This window comes from Astyanax mexicanus, chromosome 23 (genome assembly GCF_023375975.1).
Source record: "Astyanax mexicanus isolate ESR-SI-001 chromosome 23, AstMex3_surface, whole genome shotgun sequence".
In the NCBI taxonomy this organism is placed as follows: domain Eukaryota; kingdom Metazoa; phylum Chordata; class Actinopteri; order Characiformes; family Acestrorhamphidae; genus Astyanax; species Astyanax mexicanus.
Genome location: NC_064430.1, coordinates 12139733 through 12159259, shown reverse-complemented (window position 1 = coordinate 12159259; position 19527 = coordinate 12139733). Strand labels below are relative to the sequence as shown.

At 36.5% G+C, this 19527-nt stretch overlaps 1 protein-coding gene across 2 annotated transcripts in view; it reads left to right on the top strand.

The window, feature by feature from the left end:
• tent4b (terminal nucleotidyltransferase 4B) overlaps positions 1-18317 on the top strand; it is a 32792-nt gene extending 14475 nt beyond the window's left edge. The window contains exons 2-12 of one of the 2 annotated variants that reach the window (XM_049471398.1): positions 3771-3894; positions 9177-9223; positions 11431-11551; positions 11701-11808; positions 13187-13315; positions 13544-13757; positions 13863-13989; positions 14125-14234; positions 15170-15366; positions 15461-15610; positions 16005-18317. In XM_049471398.1, the coding sequence (XP_049327355.1) occupies positions 3771-3894; positions 9177-9223; positions 11431-11551; positions 11701-11808; positions 13187-13315; positions 13544-13757; positions 13863-13989; positions 14125-14234; positions 15170-15366; positions 15461-15610; positions 16005-16157 (1480 nt within the window). In that variant the 3' untranslated portion in view covers positions 16158-18317. The remainder of the gene's footprint in view (positions 1-3770; positions 3895-9176; positions 9224-11430; positions 11552-11700; positions 11809-13186; positions 13316-13543; positions 13758-13862; positions 13990-14124; positions 14235-15169; positions 15367-15460; positions 15611-16004) is intronic. The other variant, XM_007244836.4, reaches the window with a different exon arrangement.
• Positions 18318-19527: the final 1210 nt, after the last annotated feature.

Below are 19527 nucleotides of genomic sequence, written 5' to 3'. Positions count from 1 at the left end.
CAGAGGGTTAAACTGGATTGTAGTAACTTTGGTTCCTCTTTCAGGCTCCAGTTCTGGAATTTTATAGAAAGGTTAAATAGTTTTAAAATAAAATACATCCATAACTTTTTACTGTTAAAATATTTCACTAACTGGACAAACTGGTATTGATTGGAAATATTTGCTTTAGGCTGTACCCTGAAATCAATGTAGGTGACCTGACGGAGCAGATTAACCAGATAGCAGGCAAGTCTCCACATAGTAGAGGTTGTAAATTCGATAAAATAGCAAAAAAATTTGGCTTCATTTCTGTTGAACTGGAAAGATTGGAACAGTCATTGTTCATACCAGTTACCATTCGGGCTGCAGCATTTTGAACTAATTGCAGATGAGCAAGAGAAGCTGATTGCATTATAGTAATCCAGTAATCCAGTAACTGTATGCCAAAGCGGCTCAAATAAAAAGAATGGTAACACTTTATTTTAAGGAACACAAATTAGGCGCTTATTCGTGTCTTATTATTTGCTTAATAAAGCCCTAATTAGACATTTGTAAATGATTTATTCATTATTAATTAGGCTTTATTATGTGGAAGTGTTATTCGTGCTTAATTAGTGGTCTGTTATGTGGAAATGATAATAATAATGGCTGTATTAGTTCTTATAGTGCACAATAAACAGTTATGTTAGCACCCTGTTAAGCAGATTATTAAGCATTGACTATTAGCTTATTCTACATGTTGTTATTAGTCTGTAATAAGCAGTAGTTCATCATTAATAAGACACTAAAAAGAACTGAATAAATATTTAATCAGTCACAGACCCCTAATTAAGCACCAATAACACTTACACAGAATAAAGCCCAATAAGTAGTGAATAAATCATTTACAAATGTCTAATTAAGGCTTTATTAAGCAAATAATAAAACACGAATAAGCGCCTAATTTGTGTTCCTTAAAATAGTGTTACCAAAAGCATGAACAGAAGCCTAAAAAAACAGGCACTCTACACTTAGTAAATTATTAAGTATACTTGCAGTTCTGTGAATTGTGTTTCGATGAATTGTTTGTAGGATCAAGTTTGTAGAAAAGCGCATAAGACCGATCACATTAACATTTTTTTATATGTCGATGATATATTGTCCTTCATAAGTTATTTTCTTGTCGTTTTAATAATTCTTTATGGCACGTATTTAGTGACAATATAATAGCATAATAATGTTATTATACCCTTTTAAATAGTTATGAACTTCACATTATTAAAAATATTCCTACATTGTAAATAAAATCCAAAACCAAATCCAATACGGAATGAAAACAAGTATAGGAAATAAAATAATTAGAGGTCAGCAAAAATAATTGAGGTCATGTCCATATATTGTACAATATGTCCTGCCTAATTTGTTTGTTAAGCAGCTCATCACTAACAAGCACAAACATGTCAGAGAACAGAATTTATTGGCTTTGCTCGGTCTTATTTTTAGGGGTGTGTCTTCTTCACACCTGCTGCTGAGTGATGAGGATATTAGTGTGAAGTTAGTGTCCACCCTGCCTTCCAGCAGTAAGCTGTTACATCACTGTAGGAATTTCAGAGAAGGGATGGGCTATGGGGACTATTTCATTTTGAATGTACTACTGCAACAGTACCATACCAAGCTTTGACTTGATGTACAAAGTCATTTATACTTGATTTGATATACAGTAGGGGTGCAATGATGCACTCTGCTCATGATTCGTGTGAAATCATGATTCTGGATTCATGATTTGATTTTCTTACGATATTTAGAACAATTTTTAAATGGGAAAAATTAGACTTTTTTTTTTCCTTCTTTCTGTTTTCTTAACTGTACTATTATATGCCTAAACAAACTACTGTGCTGTTTTATTTCTGAAACAAATAAATAACTTGCATGTTTAGACAATCTAGAGTGAAAGGGTCATTGTCTAAGTGAACAGTAACAAAGGAAATGTAATTCATTACTCTACTCATTTCATAAAGGTTTTTTTTTTTTTTTAAACTTTACTTTGGCTGCATTTAAAATTCAAACACCTTACTTTTTACTCCACTAAATTGGAAATCTGTTATTTCTTTTGGCTTTTGAGGGCTGGTGAAGGACCTGTCTACCAAAACTTTTTTGAGAGCCAAAAACATAGTGGGGAAAAAACGCTTGCGTGATTGGCTTCAATCAAAAATGATTGACATCCTCCATCCTTTGCTTACGCCCACTGGCTCTTTAACGTGAACTATCAGGATTGTGACCTTTGGTATTCAAACAATGCAGCAGCATAAAATTTTATAACAGAACTTGGAATTGTATGTTCCTTTTATGCACATTGTCAAATTTTGCAACAATGCTTTGTTAGACCACTAGTATACAATTATAATGTTGTATAAAATAATAAAGCATAAAAATTATGTAATGTAACTAAACCAATGTTACCAATAAACAAATGTGCATGCAGATAAATTGCAAACTTAAATTCTACAAAAAATACCCTTAAGCTTTACAATAAATAGCATAGCTAAACAAATACAAAATAGACTTTCTCTCAATACAAAATAATAGAATAATAATTATATGGATTTTGATTATTGCTTTTAAAAATCTGACTATGTTGTATACAGTTTTTATTTTTATTATGTTGTTTTCTTTTTTTTTTTAATAGATTTATTTATTTCTTCATTATTATTCCAGAGGAGATGGAACAGATGCTGTAAATTAAAGATATTTCTGTGTAGTAATAAAGTAGGGCATAAGGTTCAGACCACTGGACTGTAGCCCATCTGCTGGCTGGCACGGTGTGGTGTGTGTGTGTGTGGCCAGGGCAAGGTGACCTAAGTGGCTGACCTATAATAAGCACAGAAACACACACACACACACACACACACACACACACACACACACACTGTATCAGCACTTAACAACATTTTTACTGTTTATGTATGAGCAGCATTTAGCTTGGCAAGGTCTGTCTGTCTCTTTCCCCCTCAAATCTCAGTCAGTCAAATACTCAGTCAGTGTAGTTATCTATTTTGTTGTATTAATGCGTATTAGTTTGTGTGTGTATGTTTGTGTGCATGTGTAATGGCATGCCAGTCTGTGGCAGGCCTGGCATAAGCTTGGCTGGTGTTGGCTGGCATTAGCTGGCACTAATGTTAGTAAAAAAGGTAATGACAGGTGTGCGTGTGAAAGAGGGAAAGAGGAAACTGGGCCACAGCTAAACCTGGACAATTAATGCACATGCACAACAAAGCTTCCTGTAGTGTCAGGGGACTTAATTTACATCCATTTTCAATGTTTGACAACCTTGTTTAAATAGTAGAACCACCTTTAATGTCATGTGATCTCCCAGATTTGAAAAATGTCGTTTAGGTTTTTTTTTTTTTTTTTTTTTTTTTTAATCAAGCATTAAAATCTTACTTATAAACTTATAAGAATCACGCACATGGAGCAGCCCACCCGTAGCAGCTTTTGTCTGTTGGAAGAGTGTGTCAGGTTGTCTCTGATAAGTTTGTCTCTGTGAGAGCAGTGCAGATTTCATATATAATTAGTTTGATGTAACAGTTAGCCTAGGTTTTCTAGGCTTTCTTTAACACTATCATTAATCTCTAGAATTCATTAGAGTAGAGTTTATTTTACAGAAACTACTCAATGTAGTAGATCTCCTATGTTGAATTTTGTGTACTTTTTTTTTTTTTAAATACAGTAAAAAATACAGGGTTAACATGAGTCACATGCATACTTAACTTTCTGTTGTTCTGTCCATTTTTTCTGTGTATTTCTGTATGTAGGCTCCATGAGGAGATTAAAGACTTCTATGAGTATATGTCTCCCCGGCCAGAGGAAGAGCGGATGAGGTTTGAGGTCGTGGACAGGATCGAGAGAGTCATTAAGGACCTGTGGCCCACTGCAGACGTACGTCTTTCCTTTTTTTTTTACACTGACATTGACACAGACTTAGGATAGATAAGAAATAGTGTGAAAAAATTGTATTTTTTAAATATATATCATGCTTCCTTCTGCATAGTCCGTCAGGTCTTTTACATATTTGGACAATTGACTGAGAAGCAGTTTAATAGAATGTAATGTATAAACATTCTAATAGTTTTTAGATTTACTGTATGGATATTTCCTCAGTCTCATCATGCAACATCAGGTCCATATCAGCCAATCGGATAAGACTTTCAGACAACAAACAGGAAGGATGGGGTGGGGTGCTGAGGGAGCAGTGTTTTGAAGTTTCAGTTTTTTTTTTTTTACCTGCCTGTTTTTTTTTTTTTTTTTTCTCTTCATTAAGATATTTCCTGATAACATGTAAACTAACAATTTAAAATCAATCGTGTGGTTTTTTTTGGAGAATTGATACAGTATTGCAAAGCATATTATTGTAATACTTTAAATTATTGATATTTTCTTACTCCCCTACTGTGCGCATGTAGTTATAGCTGTTTTAGTCAGGCAGTGTGCCAGAACAACAAAGTGTGCAATGTGCATAAACCTTGAGGATGCACCGATTTTGTAATTCTGGGTCGATATCTAATATAACACAGGTACTGTATATACTTGCCGATACTGATATGCACATTTATAACTTTCAGAGAGATTATACACCCAGTATAAACTATTAAAAATAAATAAACTGTCACATAAATAATTAATTTGCTTAAATTGATTGGACCGTTTTCGTTCTTTTCTTGCATACAATAAATACAGCAGCAAATAGTGGTTTGAAATATTGGCCATATTGGCGCAAAAAAAAGAATAAATAAGCGTATAAAATCCGATCTTAGCAGAAAATCCAAATTGTTTAATTGGGATTGTAAGGTAAACATATCCAAAGTGACTCAAAACAATTTAAAAAGATTGGATTTTGCCTGTTTTACCTGCATCACTTTAGTGTAACTAAAATATAGGGTTACAATTCTGTTTGACGTAAAAGGAAAAGTGAAGTTGGGCCTGAATTAAAGCTAAAACAGTTTATTGGGTTAGAATAGGTTGGTTCAGGTTAGTGTGTGGACATTGAAGAGGCCAGTTTGAGAGGACAGCAGAGTCGTCTTTCACTGTCCCACTGGAATGTTTAGTAAACATGCAGACTGCCTCTTATTCACTTTAGCTCTCCCACACACAATCTGTTTTAAGACTAGAACTGCTCTGAATGCTTGGCAGCGAACATATCGCTCACGTGACTGTCCTTTCCTCCAAACACGCTGCTGTGTCTTTCTGAAGCTCTCATTTTGAGCTGTAAATCAGATCGCAGTGAACTGGCGTAGTGTTTTTGACTTTGTATACATTTACATACACGTGCATACGTTTTTGAACGTTAAATTGATCAGCAAAGTGTCAGAATTGACCATTTGTAAATAAAGGCTGTGTCAAAAGTCTTGACACGAAATGAAAGGAAAACTTTAACGAAAGGGAAATGAGCTCTGAATGCTCTAGCAATTAATGGTTGAGTTATTATTTAAGCCTTATTTAGTTTTTGAAATAAAATGGTGTCCTGGGACATTTGATGCAATTAATTACTATTTTAGTAGCCTAAGCTGGAGGCTATTTTTCGATTACCGTATTTTTCGGGCTATAAGGCACACTTAAAATACTTATTTTTTCCCAAAAATCGTCATTGCGCCTTATAATGCAGTGCGCCTTGTGTATGGATTTTGCTTGTGTAGCTCCGTGGCCAGAACAAGGTGCCGGTAAACTTTCCTTTCCACCCGTTCTGGGGTAATAGCACAAACTGTTTCTTTTTAGCGCCCACTTCTAAGTGAAGTTAACCTCTTAACACGCGCTGGCCCACCGGCGGGCCAGAAATATTTAATATTTCATAACTGGCTGTGTTTCTGAATAGTTATGAACAGTTACAGGTTCAATATAGACATCCAATATACCATTTTAAAGCTTAGAATCTCTGCTTTTGAGCTATTTAGCGGAATATCCTTTCAGAAAATAAACATTTAGGGCGAAATATGCCTTGGTTATGATTTTAATAATTCATAACTCTCATATTTGCGTTTATCGTTCGTCCATATTTCATCGAATGCGGTCATGTCATACACCATTCGAACCGTCTGGCTCTCCGGATTCCAGAACTGTGCTTTTACTGTAGGATGTATGTTTCATGAATTAGAGCTGCGTCAGAGCGCATGTTTCCAGTAATAAAAGGCTCTCCTTTTGTCCTGGGGTAACCTCCGGTTACTGCCGCCACCCCCCGAACACACACCCGCGCTCAGCCACAGGTCCTACCTTCAAAACGCGTCCAGACTAAAGAGAATCCATCAATCCAGTCTCCTGTAATCCACAGTTATATCCAAACAGCGCTGGAAATCACTTCATCCAGAAATGAAACTTATCCAATCTTTATCTCTGTTTTAAAACCGTTTTATTCACCGAATTCGGCACAACACGCTATTATAGTCAGAAGCCTCGCGGAGTAATGCGGTACTTGCTGTGCTTCAACATAATATTATGGTCTGTCGGAGCGTTGCGGCTACCGTTGTCAGGAGCCTCGCGGAGTAATACGTACTTGCTGTGCTTCAACATAATATTATGGTCTGTCGGAGCGTTGCGGCTACCGTTGTCAGGAGCGTCGCGGAGTAATACGTACTTGCTGTGCTTGTTGATTTATTGCTCAGAGATGTTGTTATTTTTCACAGATATTGTGAAGGATTTATTGCTCAGAGTTATTGTTACTGATATAAATAAAGTTTCATTTAGTGCGCCTTATAATCCAGTGCGCCTTGTGTATGGACTAACACTAAAAATAGACCGTTCATTCATCGTGCGCCTTATAATAAGGTGCGCCTTATAGTCCGAAAAATACGGTAGTCCTTTTTTTCATTGCGTCATTGTTAAGGCTCCTGCATCAATGCATGTCTTACTGCACATTGACAGCTAAACTTTTATTGCCCTAGACCAAATAGAAAATAATAAAGTACTCCCAAAATGAGCAAATACCTGAAATTATGCATTTATTGGTTATTACAGTTTCAAAGAACAAACAATATTCCTCACTGCAGGTTTATTCTATTTATTTGATTATCGCCACCACATGGAGTAATGAAGCCATAACTTTAGTGAATTTTATAGGTCAAATTTGGGGAAAGAGTCTTTGGGAGCTTAGAGTGCCTATGTTTTTGACACAGCGTATCGATTCAGTACAATATATCGCAATATCTATATACAGTTCTGAATAAAATTAAGAGACCACTTCAGTTTCTGAATCAGTTTCTCTGATTTTGCTATTTATAGGTTTATGTTTGAGTAAAATGATCATTGTTGTTTTGTTCTATAAACTACGGACAACATTTCTCCTAAATTCCAAATAAGAATATTGTCATTTAGAGCATTTTTATTTGCAGAAAAATAGCAATTAATGCAAAGCTTTCAGACCTTAAATAATTAAAAGAAAACATGTTCATATTTATATTGATTTCTTAACAAGTTCAGAAAACAGTATTTGGTGGAATAACCCTGGATTTTAATCACAGTTTTCATGCATCTTGGTATGTTCTCCTCCACTAGTCTTACACACTGCTTTTGGGTAACTTTATTCCACTCATTCTAGCAATTTCAGCTTGGTTTGAGGTTTTCAATTTGGTTTTCAATTTTTTAAATCAAAGAAACTCAAAAATTTTAAGTGGTCTCCCCCCCCCCCCCCCCCCCACAGTTTCTGACCACATATATGTACTAATGCTGTTTGTGGTCTACTCAGAACAGCATAGTGTGGAATACTGTACAGTACAGAAACAGTAACATATCACATTGCCCTCCTCTCTGGTTCTTATCAATGCTCTCAGGTTCTGTTTACACTCAGTTTTTTCTGTTCTCATGAGTAGCTTAACCACGTTTCAGAAAAGCGTCTGCAGCGTAGTGTTTACCTCAGTGCAGAGGCCAGCATCAGTTTCTAGCTGTGTGTTTATATAAGGAGATTGAGGGTTTAACTGTGTAAAGAGAGCAAAGGGTGAATAAAGGATTTAACTTCTATTTTTGAGTCCAACAAACGCACACACGTAGCTACGTCACAAAGCCTCTTTAAACCGCTGAGGTTATGAATCGGGAAATTTGTTCTACAAATGTGTTTTATATTAAGTAAGGAAGAAAAGCATTCTGAAACTATCTGATCTCTCTCTCTCTCTCTCTCTCTCTCACTCTCTCACTCTCACACTCTCTCTCACTCTCTCTCTCACACACACACACACACACACACACACAGTTAGTGAATGCTGACATTTATTAGTTAAAATCCAAAAGAATAAAAGCCTTTTCACACAAAGGCTGGAAATGAAACTCAGGTCTATCACCTTTTATACACTGTTCATGAATAGAGCTATGTTTAACACAAACTTCCTAATTCAGAACATATCACAATACACTGGTTATAAATCATAATGTATTGCGATACTGTAAGCAACGCAGTATATTGCGATGGTTTAAATCACATTATAGGAAAACTCTTTAAAAAACACTACATACACATCAACATATTTTTTTTTTAAATCTGAGTAAGAGAACAGTGGGATCTAACCACAGAGTACAGCACTGCTATATAGTGGTCAGGGTTACAGTCTTTACATTTAGACAGTTCAAACAAATAAAAAAAAAACTTTTTGGAATTTGATACAGTAATGCAAAACAAAATATAGCTGTAGTAAAATATTTCGACTTAAACTTAAAATTTTTAAACATTCTTCTTTGCATTGTTGTAGAAAACATTGACTTTAAAATCTGTATGCTATTGATATTGGAATTGTGACATGATGATGATGGTATTATGTGTATTTCATGTACATTTCTGCACATACATTCCAAAACTGTAAATCTAGTTTCATTTGTTAGAGGGTTAAAAGTTAAAGGAATAAAATCAGTGTAATAAAAGTAATAATGACGTATAGTATAATTAGATGTCCAAATGTTTATGGACACGCCAATACAATATTTGTGCTTGTGCTTAACACTGTTGTTATTAGGTGCAATCAAATCTTCACAGCAGTGCTCTCAAATGATTGAATTAGAATTGTTGTTTCTGTTTATGTATTTATATATTAACTCTCATATTTGTGCTTGTCCCCAGTTTTAGCCAAAACACTGCTATCCTCTCATGCTACCAGTGCTGAAAGTAGAGGAGAGGATGAAAGTAATGCATTTTCTTATGTGGTATTTAAATAAAATATTTAAAATGTTACTTATGTTGTTTTTGGCAGGTGCAAGTGTTTGGCAGTTTCAGCACGGGCCTGTATTTGCCTACAAGGTAAGCTTAAATCTTCAGGGTTTTTTTTTTTTTTTTTTTTTTTTTACTTATTTTTCATTCGTGATTGGCTCTTTAGTGTAACGTTTAGGTATCTAGTGAGCGAAAGACTGTTTTATCTCCAAATCTCCAAAAGTATGTTTATCCATCTTTAACATATTTTTCATGTAAATGAGAAGCTGTCTAGAGATGTATAGAGAAAGGAAAACAGTGAATTTTAACATAAAAACTTTTATCCCATCTGTGAAACACGGTGGGGATAGTATCATGGTTAGTATCATGGTCTATACATATTTATGTTTAGTGGTAATAAAAACACATTTTTTTTCTAGACTTTTTTATAGGTCAGTGATCCAACTAGATGTTATAGTTGTTATTCTCTCTGTGTATTAAATATAGTAAAAAAATACATTGGGGAGATGTAATCTAGTCTAATCTAATGTCTTTTTTTTAATGCACAGTTGAGTTAAGGTTCGCCTGCACTACAAGCTACAGATTAATGACAGTGTTTATTATAGATTTATGTTTGTGCGTGAGAATGTACTGGTATGCAAGGGTTAAATTTATTCAGCTGATCTCGAGTGTGGGTGGATGCCACATTCACGTCACAGTTGTACTACATTTACACGCCACCTGGATTACTAAATCTGGATTAGTGGAATTAATCAGCCTCTGCGTATATCCGTGACCAGAAGCATTCGCTTAACCTCCAGTATGTAGTATCAGAGTTTCTGAGAATAGAAGCATTTATAGCCCTCAGTAATTACAGGAATACTCAGAAAAAAAAACTTGTGTATTTTTACACATAGAGCAATTAGCCTGATGTAATACAAAGTAACAGGTCTGGAACATGGAGGTCTGGCTGATTAAAACCTATGCAGTTTTTTTTGGCTCTACAACTTGTGCTGCTCTGCTGTTCTGTTAATAAACACTAGTTGATACTGTTTAAAACTACTGTTTTAGTAAACAGTTTAAATAATGAAACATTTTAAACTGATTGATTTAGTTTAGTTGTTTTTTTCTGCATGTTCTCTTGAGATTTAGTTCACAGACAGATATCCTGACATTCTCCTTCAAATTATGTTGATATTTAATTCAGATTTCATTGTTCTTTTAGTAATGGCAAGCCATTCTGGCCCAGATTAAGCACAACAGGCCCAAACCCTGATATCATGTTTTACAGATGCTATTTTTATTCTGGAATGCAGTGTTTTTCTTTCTCCAAAGATGATATTTCTCGTTTAAACCATTTAAATTTTCTTATCGACTGTCCACAAACTATTGTTTCATTAGCCATGTGAGCTTTAGCAAGTTGAAATTGAGAAGAAAGATCTTTTCGTTCTTAATAGAGAATTGCAGCTTTTTCCTTTCAATTCCTTTCATTAATATTAAATGCAATATGGACTTCCTTAATAGACAAGCTCAGACAATCATGACTGGGTGCCGAATTGGACATACTGCTCTTACATACTGCGAACAGACTCCAACCTGCCATTTCTGTGATACTCCTCAAACTATTAAACATATCTTAGTAGACTGCCCTGCACTAGAAATAACTTTTATAGGGTTACAAGCACTTACTTGTCACCTTGTTGAGTATATTAAAAACATCCTTATTTTCATAAACATGTTGTTTTGACTGACAGAATCCTGATGAAAATGCTTTGTTTCAAAGTTTAACTTTAATTTAACCTCAAATTACTTTTTTCTTTTAATTAAAAAAAAAAACTTTCATTATATAAATTTGTCATTGTGTTGCAATTAAACTAAAACTTTCATTTATCTCATAACGTTTTTTTGTTTTGTTTTTTTGCTATAGCACAAAGCCAAATCCCCTCATTTAGTACTTGTGCCTGCACAGCTATTTTCACTTTTTAGTTTAAATAGAAAGCAGGTATACTCTCATATTAAACATAAGTTCATATTTTCATTGTTGTAATGCTCAGACACTATGTAGTCTAAAATTGTAATTGAAAAAAAAAGTAAAAAATTGCAATCTGTAGATCAGGAATTCCCATACTTTTGCATCTCACAGCCTGTTTAACCACCACAAAACTTTCCACAGCCCTCTATAGTGTTTTATTCATCATTTAAGGGGGGGGGGGGGGGGGGGGGTCATGGCCGTTCAGGTTGAAAACCGCTGCTGTAGATGAATGTTTGTGTGTGTTTGTGTGTGGATATGTTTGTAATGCTCTCTATTTGTGATTCAGTGATATAGACCTGGTGGTCTTCGGGAACTGGGAAACACTTCCGTTGTGGACGCTGGAGGAAGCACTACGCAAAAGGAACGTCGCAGATGAGAACTCTGTCAAAGTACTCGACAAAGCAACGGTACTTACAGTGTGTGTGTGTCTTTGTCTGTGTGTGAGAGAGACTTGACTGTCAGTCTGTGTCTGGATTAGTCATATGTGGAATCTGCGTAATATGCTAGAATGACAGTAAGATGTAGCAAAGCTGACATTGTTTGTTCTTTCGTGCAGGTTCCCATAATCAAACTGACTGACTCGCACACTGAGGTCAAAGTGGACATCAGCTTTAACGTTTGCAGTGGGGTGAAGGCTGCCAATCTCATCAAAGATTTTAAAAAGGTAAAGGAGAGGACACAGTTGTGCGGGATGGTTTTTCATCCAGATGTAAGGATTATATCTGTATATGAGGCCAATCCACATAAAAATGCAAGTGTTAATGTACCCAAAACTCATTTAACACAAATACAACTGTGGTAAAGTAAACTACTTCAGGAGATAAGCTGAGATATATTTGAGCTACATGTTATAGCGGTGTTAATGTATTCAAGAACACAAATCTCTTCCAGTACATCTTAAACATCAGGAATAATAGCCACAAGCATCTTCCTATTTGGAGACGCATTTCTCAGTCCAGCAGTGACACTGAGGTGTGTTTAAAAACTCCAGCAGTACTGCTGTGTCTGATTCACTTTTGCCAGCACAACCCACACTAATGCACCACACCACCACGTCAGTGTCACTGCTAGGCCTGAACGATTAATCGTTTTTTTTTTATTATTGAAGTCGCGATTTCAATGGACGCGATATTTCAATCGCAGGAGCTGTGGTTTGAATTAGGCAATAGCCTGTAGGTGTGCATGTGAAGACGCAACCTGCTCCTTTGGAGACACGTCACAAGGTTGCGGCAAGTATGCCGTGACATCACCGCGTTTGTAGTCCGTAAAGTGCTGGGGATTGTAGTCTTTGGGCTTATGGTCACTCCCATGCTCAGCGGGAATGACAGGAGGAGCAGAATGAGCCGTAGCCAAGGTGACAATGTCCTAAATATTTATGTTCTATCATTTAGTTCTGTCCAATAAAGAAAATAAAGATAAATACATAAATGCATATTATGTATATACACACTCACACATACATACTTATATTATTATAATTGATTTATTTATTCATTTGAATCGAAAAATTTAAAAGTAAAACTGGCAACTGCATTTAATCTGAGAATCCTGGGAATATTTTCTGTGAGAAGAAGTTTATATATATATATATATATATATATATATATATATATATATATATATATAGTTTAGGATTTAATGGATTAAAAATAATCACAATCTCAGTATTCTGTGGAAAAATCGCAATTGGATATTTTGCCCTAGTCGTGCAGAGCTAGTCACTGCAGTGCTGAGAGAGTGACCCACCACCCAAATTATACCTGCTCTGTGGTGGTCCGGGTCATTGCAAAAATGGTGAAATAGGTTGATAATAAAGTATGCAGAGAAATAGATTATAGCACTGCAGTCTGTAATTATAAAACTACAAGGTGTTCTATGTGCTAAATAATAATATAAATCATAGTTTATTATTATTTTGTAACTCGTAGCAGAAGAAATCTAGCAGAAGAGATCTATGACCTTGGAACACATGTGTGAATGTCAGTCTGGGTACCACACACCTGTTTTGTAGTGACTCTTATTTTTATTCTTGTTTGTTTCAGAAATTCCCTGTGTTGCCATATTTGGTGCTGGTGCTAAAACAGTTCCTGCTGCAGAGAGAGTTGAACGAGGTCTTCACTGGAGGAATTGGATCCTACAGCCTGTTTCTCATGGCTGTTAGTTTCCTACAGGTATGTAGCACACACACACACACAAGCATCTGTGCATGTCCCACCCCACCCCCAGTGCATGCACAAACAAGCAGAGTTGAGTGACCTCAAAAACACAAGCTGTTGATCCGAGAGGTCTTCAGGAAAACAGTTGAACAGGCTGTTTAAATGTGGTATATTTTGTGAGATACTGGTCATGAGATGAAGAAGAACTTGTTTGTAACCTGTGTGTTTGTGTTGTTTGTGTAGCTGCACTACAGAGAGGACGCGTGTAGTCCGAATTCTAATATGGGCGTCCTGCTGATCGAGTTCTTCGAACTGTATGGCCGGCACTTTAACTACCTGAAGACAGGCATCCGAATCAAAGATGGCGGCTCATATGTGGCCAAGGAGGAAGTGCTGAAAGGAATGCTGGACGGATACAGGCCGTCCATGCTGTATATCGAGGATCCACTGCAGCCAGGTACACCAATTTACATAGACACACACATACAGTCACTTGTTGAAAAAACAATAATTACAATATTGTTAAAGTTGCTTTCTCTTTATATATTTTGTATGTTTGCAGGTAATGACGTTGGTAGGAGTTCGTACGGGGCTATGCAGGTTAAACAAGCATTCGATTATGCATACGTTGTTCTGAGCCACGCTGTCTCTTCTATTGCCAAGTACTACCCCAACAACAAGTCTGAGAGGTTAGAATACACACATCTCAATGCTTACTGATTCAGAAGACAATGCAGATTACTATTATCACATCTGAACAAGATGATATAAATCAGATGAATGACTGCTTTCCTTTTTGTTGTCTTTCTTTTTCTACATTAAAGCATTCTGGGTCGAATAATCCGTGTCACTCGAGAAGTAGCTGAGTACCGCGACTGGATCAGCGAACAGTGGGGTGGGCAGTCTCAAAGTGAGCCCCCCATCAACTGTAATGGTAATTCTTCTTTTTCACTTACGTCTACTTAATGTCGGAACCTCTCTCCTGCATGATGATCATGCGGTATGTTTAAAGAGTTATTAGAATTAGAAGTGCTAATCTTGGATACAAAAACTCCACATTTCTTTAGAATACAGAACTAGATAGTTCTAATCCTAAATCAGTGCTCATATTTGTTGTCCTGCCATAACAATGGACATATAGTGTACCATTTTATTTATTTAATTACTAATGTATATTAAAGCCACATTATGTAGTATTCTTACCTTAACCATCTAATGTCCATATCAAGGAAAATCAATAAAATATTTTAATTTAGTATTTTTTAGGCAATGGCAATAATAATAATAATAATAATGATGATGATGATGATGATGATGATAAAAAAAGAATCCCACTTGAGAGAAGTTGTGGGGTTTATGATGAAACCAGCTGTAGCACTTGTATACTGTTCTGTCTTTTACTGCATCTAATACATCATACACTTATAATCAAAATTTAAATGATCTCCAATACAAGATGATTACTTGCAAAAGAATTAAAAATTATTGTAAAGTACTGTTCTTTGTGACCTTTTTTAAAGTTTTAGCACCCCAAATGACACCAAAAAAAAACGTGTGTGGAGTGATTAACATGTGAGAAGGCATACTATAGAAAAACACAGCGATCTCTAGTTTATTTCAGTCTAACACACCTCGGCCAATCGGTTGGGATTGGGTTGCGTTAATCTCAACACCTTTTTTAATAATATACATTGACTAAAGTCTGTTCTACTGTTAGGTAAAGCACCATTTTTTTATGGTGCACGCACTTTAATGGGGGAATACTGTTTCCAGCATGGCTACTCTGGGCTCATTGTGCTGAAAACTGCTCTATGTAGCTTATGCAGAGCTGTATAAAAAGAAAACTAATACTTCTCTGTGATTCTACAGGAAATGACGTCACTCTCCTTGTGGAACCTCAGAAGCTGGATGAGTGTAATAACAACCTATCTGATGAGGTCGTAGTCGTTCCTGCTGCTTCCCGGAGCAAAGCGTCCTCCAACTCTTCCTCCCCACCTCCCTCCTCACCCTCATCGCAGTCTTCATCCTCATCGCCCTCTCCTTCCTCTACAGCATCCAGTGATGCGGTGAGTGCGTTCACGCTGACATGCTGATGTTTTTTTGCCTGTTTAGTCTATTGTTTTACACATCCACTGACCACTGCCTGTTTTCTGCTTACAGGATTCTGATGGAACACCCTGTAAGACAGTCAAACAGCTGGCTGTGCGGGGCTCAGCTGCTCACAGAGAAAACCCGGAGAGGAATCTGACCAATCACAGAGCACAGAATCACTCCATGACTACACCCACCACCAGCCACAAAGGCAGCAAGGTAACATTGGTTCTTTCCCCTCATCACTCCTAGGGTGATGTCGATCAGCACAAGGCGTCTGTGAGCTGATGTATTGGAACCAAGTCGCTTTGCTTTTCTCCGAGCGCGCTGTGATGCTACTCAGCAATGCTACAGTACATCAGCAGCAGTTCAAAAAGAGCTGGTGACTGACTTCCCATGTATCGGAGGAGGCATGTGCTAGTCTTCACCCTCCTAGTGTTGAGGGGCATCGCTAGTGTTAGGGGGAGTCCTAATGAGTAGGTTGGGAAATTGGCCATGTAAATTAGGGAGAAAATGGAAAAGAATTTAAATAAAATTATATTTAAAAAAATACAAGTAAAGGGTCAAGGACATGATTAATTGAATTTCTTTAACTCTCCTCTTTTTCCTTCAGCAGAGCCGACAGATCCGGTCAAGCAAAAACTCTCAAGGCCAGCCGAGCATCTCCAGCAACAAGAGCCTCCAAAGCAGCAAGGCCCATCACCATGGCAACAGCAAGAGGAGGAAACCTCAGCGGGAGGCGGTCCACGAGGATCTGTGCAGATAGGGAGCCCTGTTCTCAGAGACTCACACCTGCTTTTACTCCTCTGACCACAAAGGGGCACCGGCAGTGTTATTACTCTTCAACCCCCTGTTTGAGGAATGTGCAAAATCTTCTTTTTAAAGCAGTTAAAAAAAAAAAAAAAGGAACAAAACAAGACAAAAAAACAAAGAAAATTTACAAAAGGGGAGGAGTCCCAGAGGCTGAGATCATTCATGCAGGAGAGGGTTCATTTCTTTCCCCACTGGCTTCTGTACTGCTTCTGCTACCGGTGGAGCTGTGCCTGTTCTTTACACTGCAGGGCTCCTCCTAGTGGGTTTGGAGGACCATAGAGAGACTGTAGGAAGAGATGAAGACTCGGGGAGCACTACTTTAAAACATTGAAGCCCTGGACTTGTGCCTCAATAAGGAAAAATGGAAATAAAAAAAATATATAAAAGACTCAATGGAGAAAAAAAAAGTTGTAAAGTTAAAGTAAATGAGAGTTTTTAAATGATAAAGAAGATACATATAGAGAAAAAAATGAACACAAAAAATGCAATCAATGAGTTTCAGGACAGGATTTATGCATGAAGGTATTTTTTCTGTTATTTTTCTTTTTTTTTTCATGAGTGAAAATCTTTTGTCATGTGCTGACTCAATGGATTTATACAAAAAAAAAACACAAATCTAACCTAAGCAGGAAAAATACATAAAAAAAACAGTAAATCAGATAAAATATCTCAAACAAAAAACAAAGGAAACTTTCATATGATTTTTACAGGATTATACAGAATTTGATGTTGCTCACACCACAAACACTGCAGCCTTTTTTTGACGATGCCGACACACATCATCAGCATATGTTGTCTTTGTTTCCGTGTGTGTGTGTATGTGTGTATATGAGTGTTTTTGTTTGTTTGTTTTTGCATGTATGTGTCTGAATCCTGTATATGTGTATACTTGCAAAGCTGGCTGGTTATTTCTGAAAAAGAAAGTGTGTTTAACTGATTTATATGTTATGTATGGCAGTGGCGGCGAGGATGATGGTGCATGAGGGTCTGAACCGGTGTGTGTTTGTGCATCTGTCTGTCTGTCTGTGTTTGTTTGAGTGAGCATATACAGTATATACACACAATTACACACACACACACATCGACAGCCTCACACATACACTGCTATTTTTCTCTTCTTTTTCTCGACACTGACTGGGGTCATACTGGTGGACCATGCCAGCTGTAGGCAGTGTGTCTCGACACTTTCCATGGCCTTATTATGCTGAAAGAACGAGATTGAGAGAGAGATACATTGATTGATTGATTGATTGATTGATTGATTGATTGATTGATTGATTGATTACTTGATTGAGAAGTCCACACATAAAGAACATTTTGAAATGTGAAAACCAGGCAGTCCCCAAATGGGTTGTAATCATCAGTGTGTTTATTTGTATGAGGAACTTAAATACAGCAGAGATATACGGTGTGATTTTGAGCCCAGAAGCTGTATGTGTGTCTGTAAATCCCAGTCACATTTTCTTCTGCTTTAAAGGAATATCAAATATTGAGTGACCAAGTTGACAAGTTACTTTGTGAAAGTTGAGAGAGACCATTTTAACAGTCAAATAGGAACGTGTTATTTTAATGTGTGGCTGGTCTACTTACTTTAAAAAGGGAGATTAGTTTTCTTTCTCTTTTTAGTTTATTTTTGCTGATTTTATTTTCATGTTTCATTTTTTTTTCCATCAAACATTTTTTCTGCTCCTGTCATCCTGAAATGAGTAATCATTGCAGTTCACTAACTGACCAGCAGGTGGTGGTGTAACCCTATTTTTGTTCTTTTTGCAGAGTTTCCATATTTAAATGTTAAAATGCCTGTTTGATTTGATCTGTTCATTCGTATGAATGATTGACCTTAATGTTTTCAAACATGCCCACAGTTACATTTCTGTAGAAAGATTTAGGACTGACTGACTTTTAGCACCTTGTTACCTGCTTGTAGCGTAATTCTAACGCTGGGATGAAGTTCAGACATCTAAAGAAATCAGAAAGCGGTTTAAGGGTTATTAATCAGTGCCATTGGTAAATCCTCTGTACACACCAATACAATGCCAATATCCACGGTTCTGGCTCAGATGTATTCATGAATACCCATGCAATAAATCACAGCACAGTTATCAAAAACAAATGTGATGCGTTTGTGTCGTCTTTGTAATTATGTTGTAAAATTCACACTTTTGTGTTTCAGGTTCTAAAATGAACAAAAAGAAAACATTAAACACCATCAAAAGAAGGATACAGTGTGTAAACAAAAGTTAACACTCTGTACTGTCCAGGGAATGCATTCTACTAGATTCTGAAGCATTGCTGTGAGGATTTGAATGCACTGATCACCAAATGCGATTGTGAGGTCATTATGTTGGGTAATCAACACATCATCAGTCCAGAGAACACAGCATCGAGTCTCATGCTATTCTGCTATGTGTATATGCGCACACCTGTCAGCAGGAATGGTTGCAACTTAAAGTAGCTTGATACATTTTTGAGAAGCGGTGTCCACATACATTTGGAATGGAATGGAACATGAAAGTTTGTATGGCTAGCTGATTATCTTACTGATGCTAGCACCCCTGAGGCCAAGCATATTTCAGTAAAAAAAAAAAAACAAATTGATTTTTGTGAAGTAGGAATTTCTATTTTTAAATGGTCTACGAAATGGGGCTCTAAATCTGGCTAATGTAGGCTATGCTATGAGTGTTTTCCTAAAATGTGATTTAAATAAAAGCAGTATATTGCCATAATTACAGTATCACAATATGTTACGATAAACAATCACCCTGTACCCCTGTATTGTGATACGAATCTTATTGCCAAGACACAGCTATAATTTAAACACTTTAAAAAACAAATAACATACCATTCACCTTCTCAATCCAAATGGTTCATTTATAGATATTAAGATGGAAAACAGACATTTTAAAATAAAATAAAAATATAGAAAACTCATGCTTATTAGCAAATTAAAGTTTTTACCAAACTATTTGTTTTTTTTAGTCTGCTGCTGCTGTTTAGTGTCCATTACAGTGTGCAGTATTGTCAGTGGCCACCAGGTGTTGAGCTCTTACTACAAAAAAGAGACTGGAAGAGACTTCTCTAGAGAGAAGGTGGTTTACTCAGGGTGAGGCCCAGTCACTGACTGTACTTTTGGTTATGCTGACACTTATGAATTCCCAAAAAGGGGTAATCTTGAATGCATAATTTTGTCGTAATGTGGGATTGTGTTCGTGCTCTGCCTTAAATAAAGATTTTAAAATAGGAGAGCTGATTAGGGGTCCTTTACTTTAAAGATATGGAAGAGCATCCTTTCTGGAATTTAACACTTCCACTCTGTTGACTTT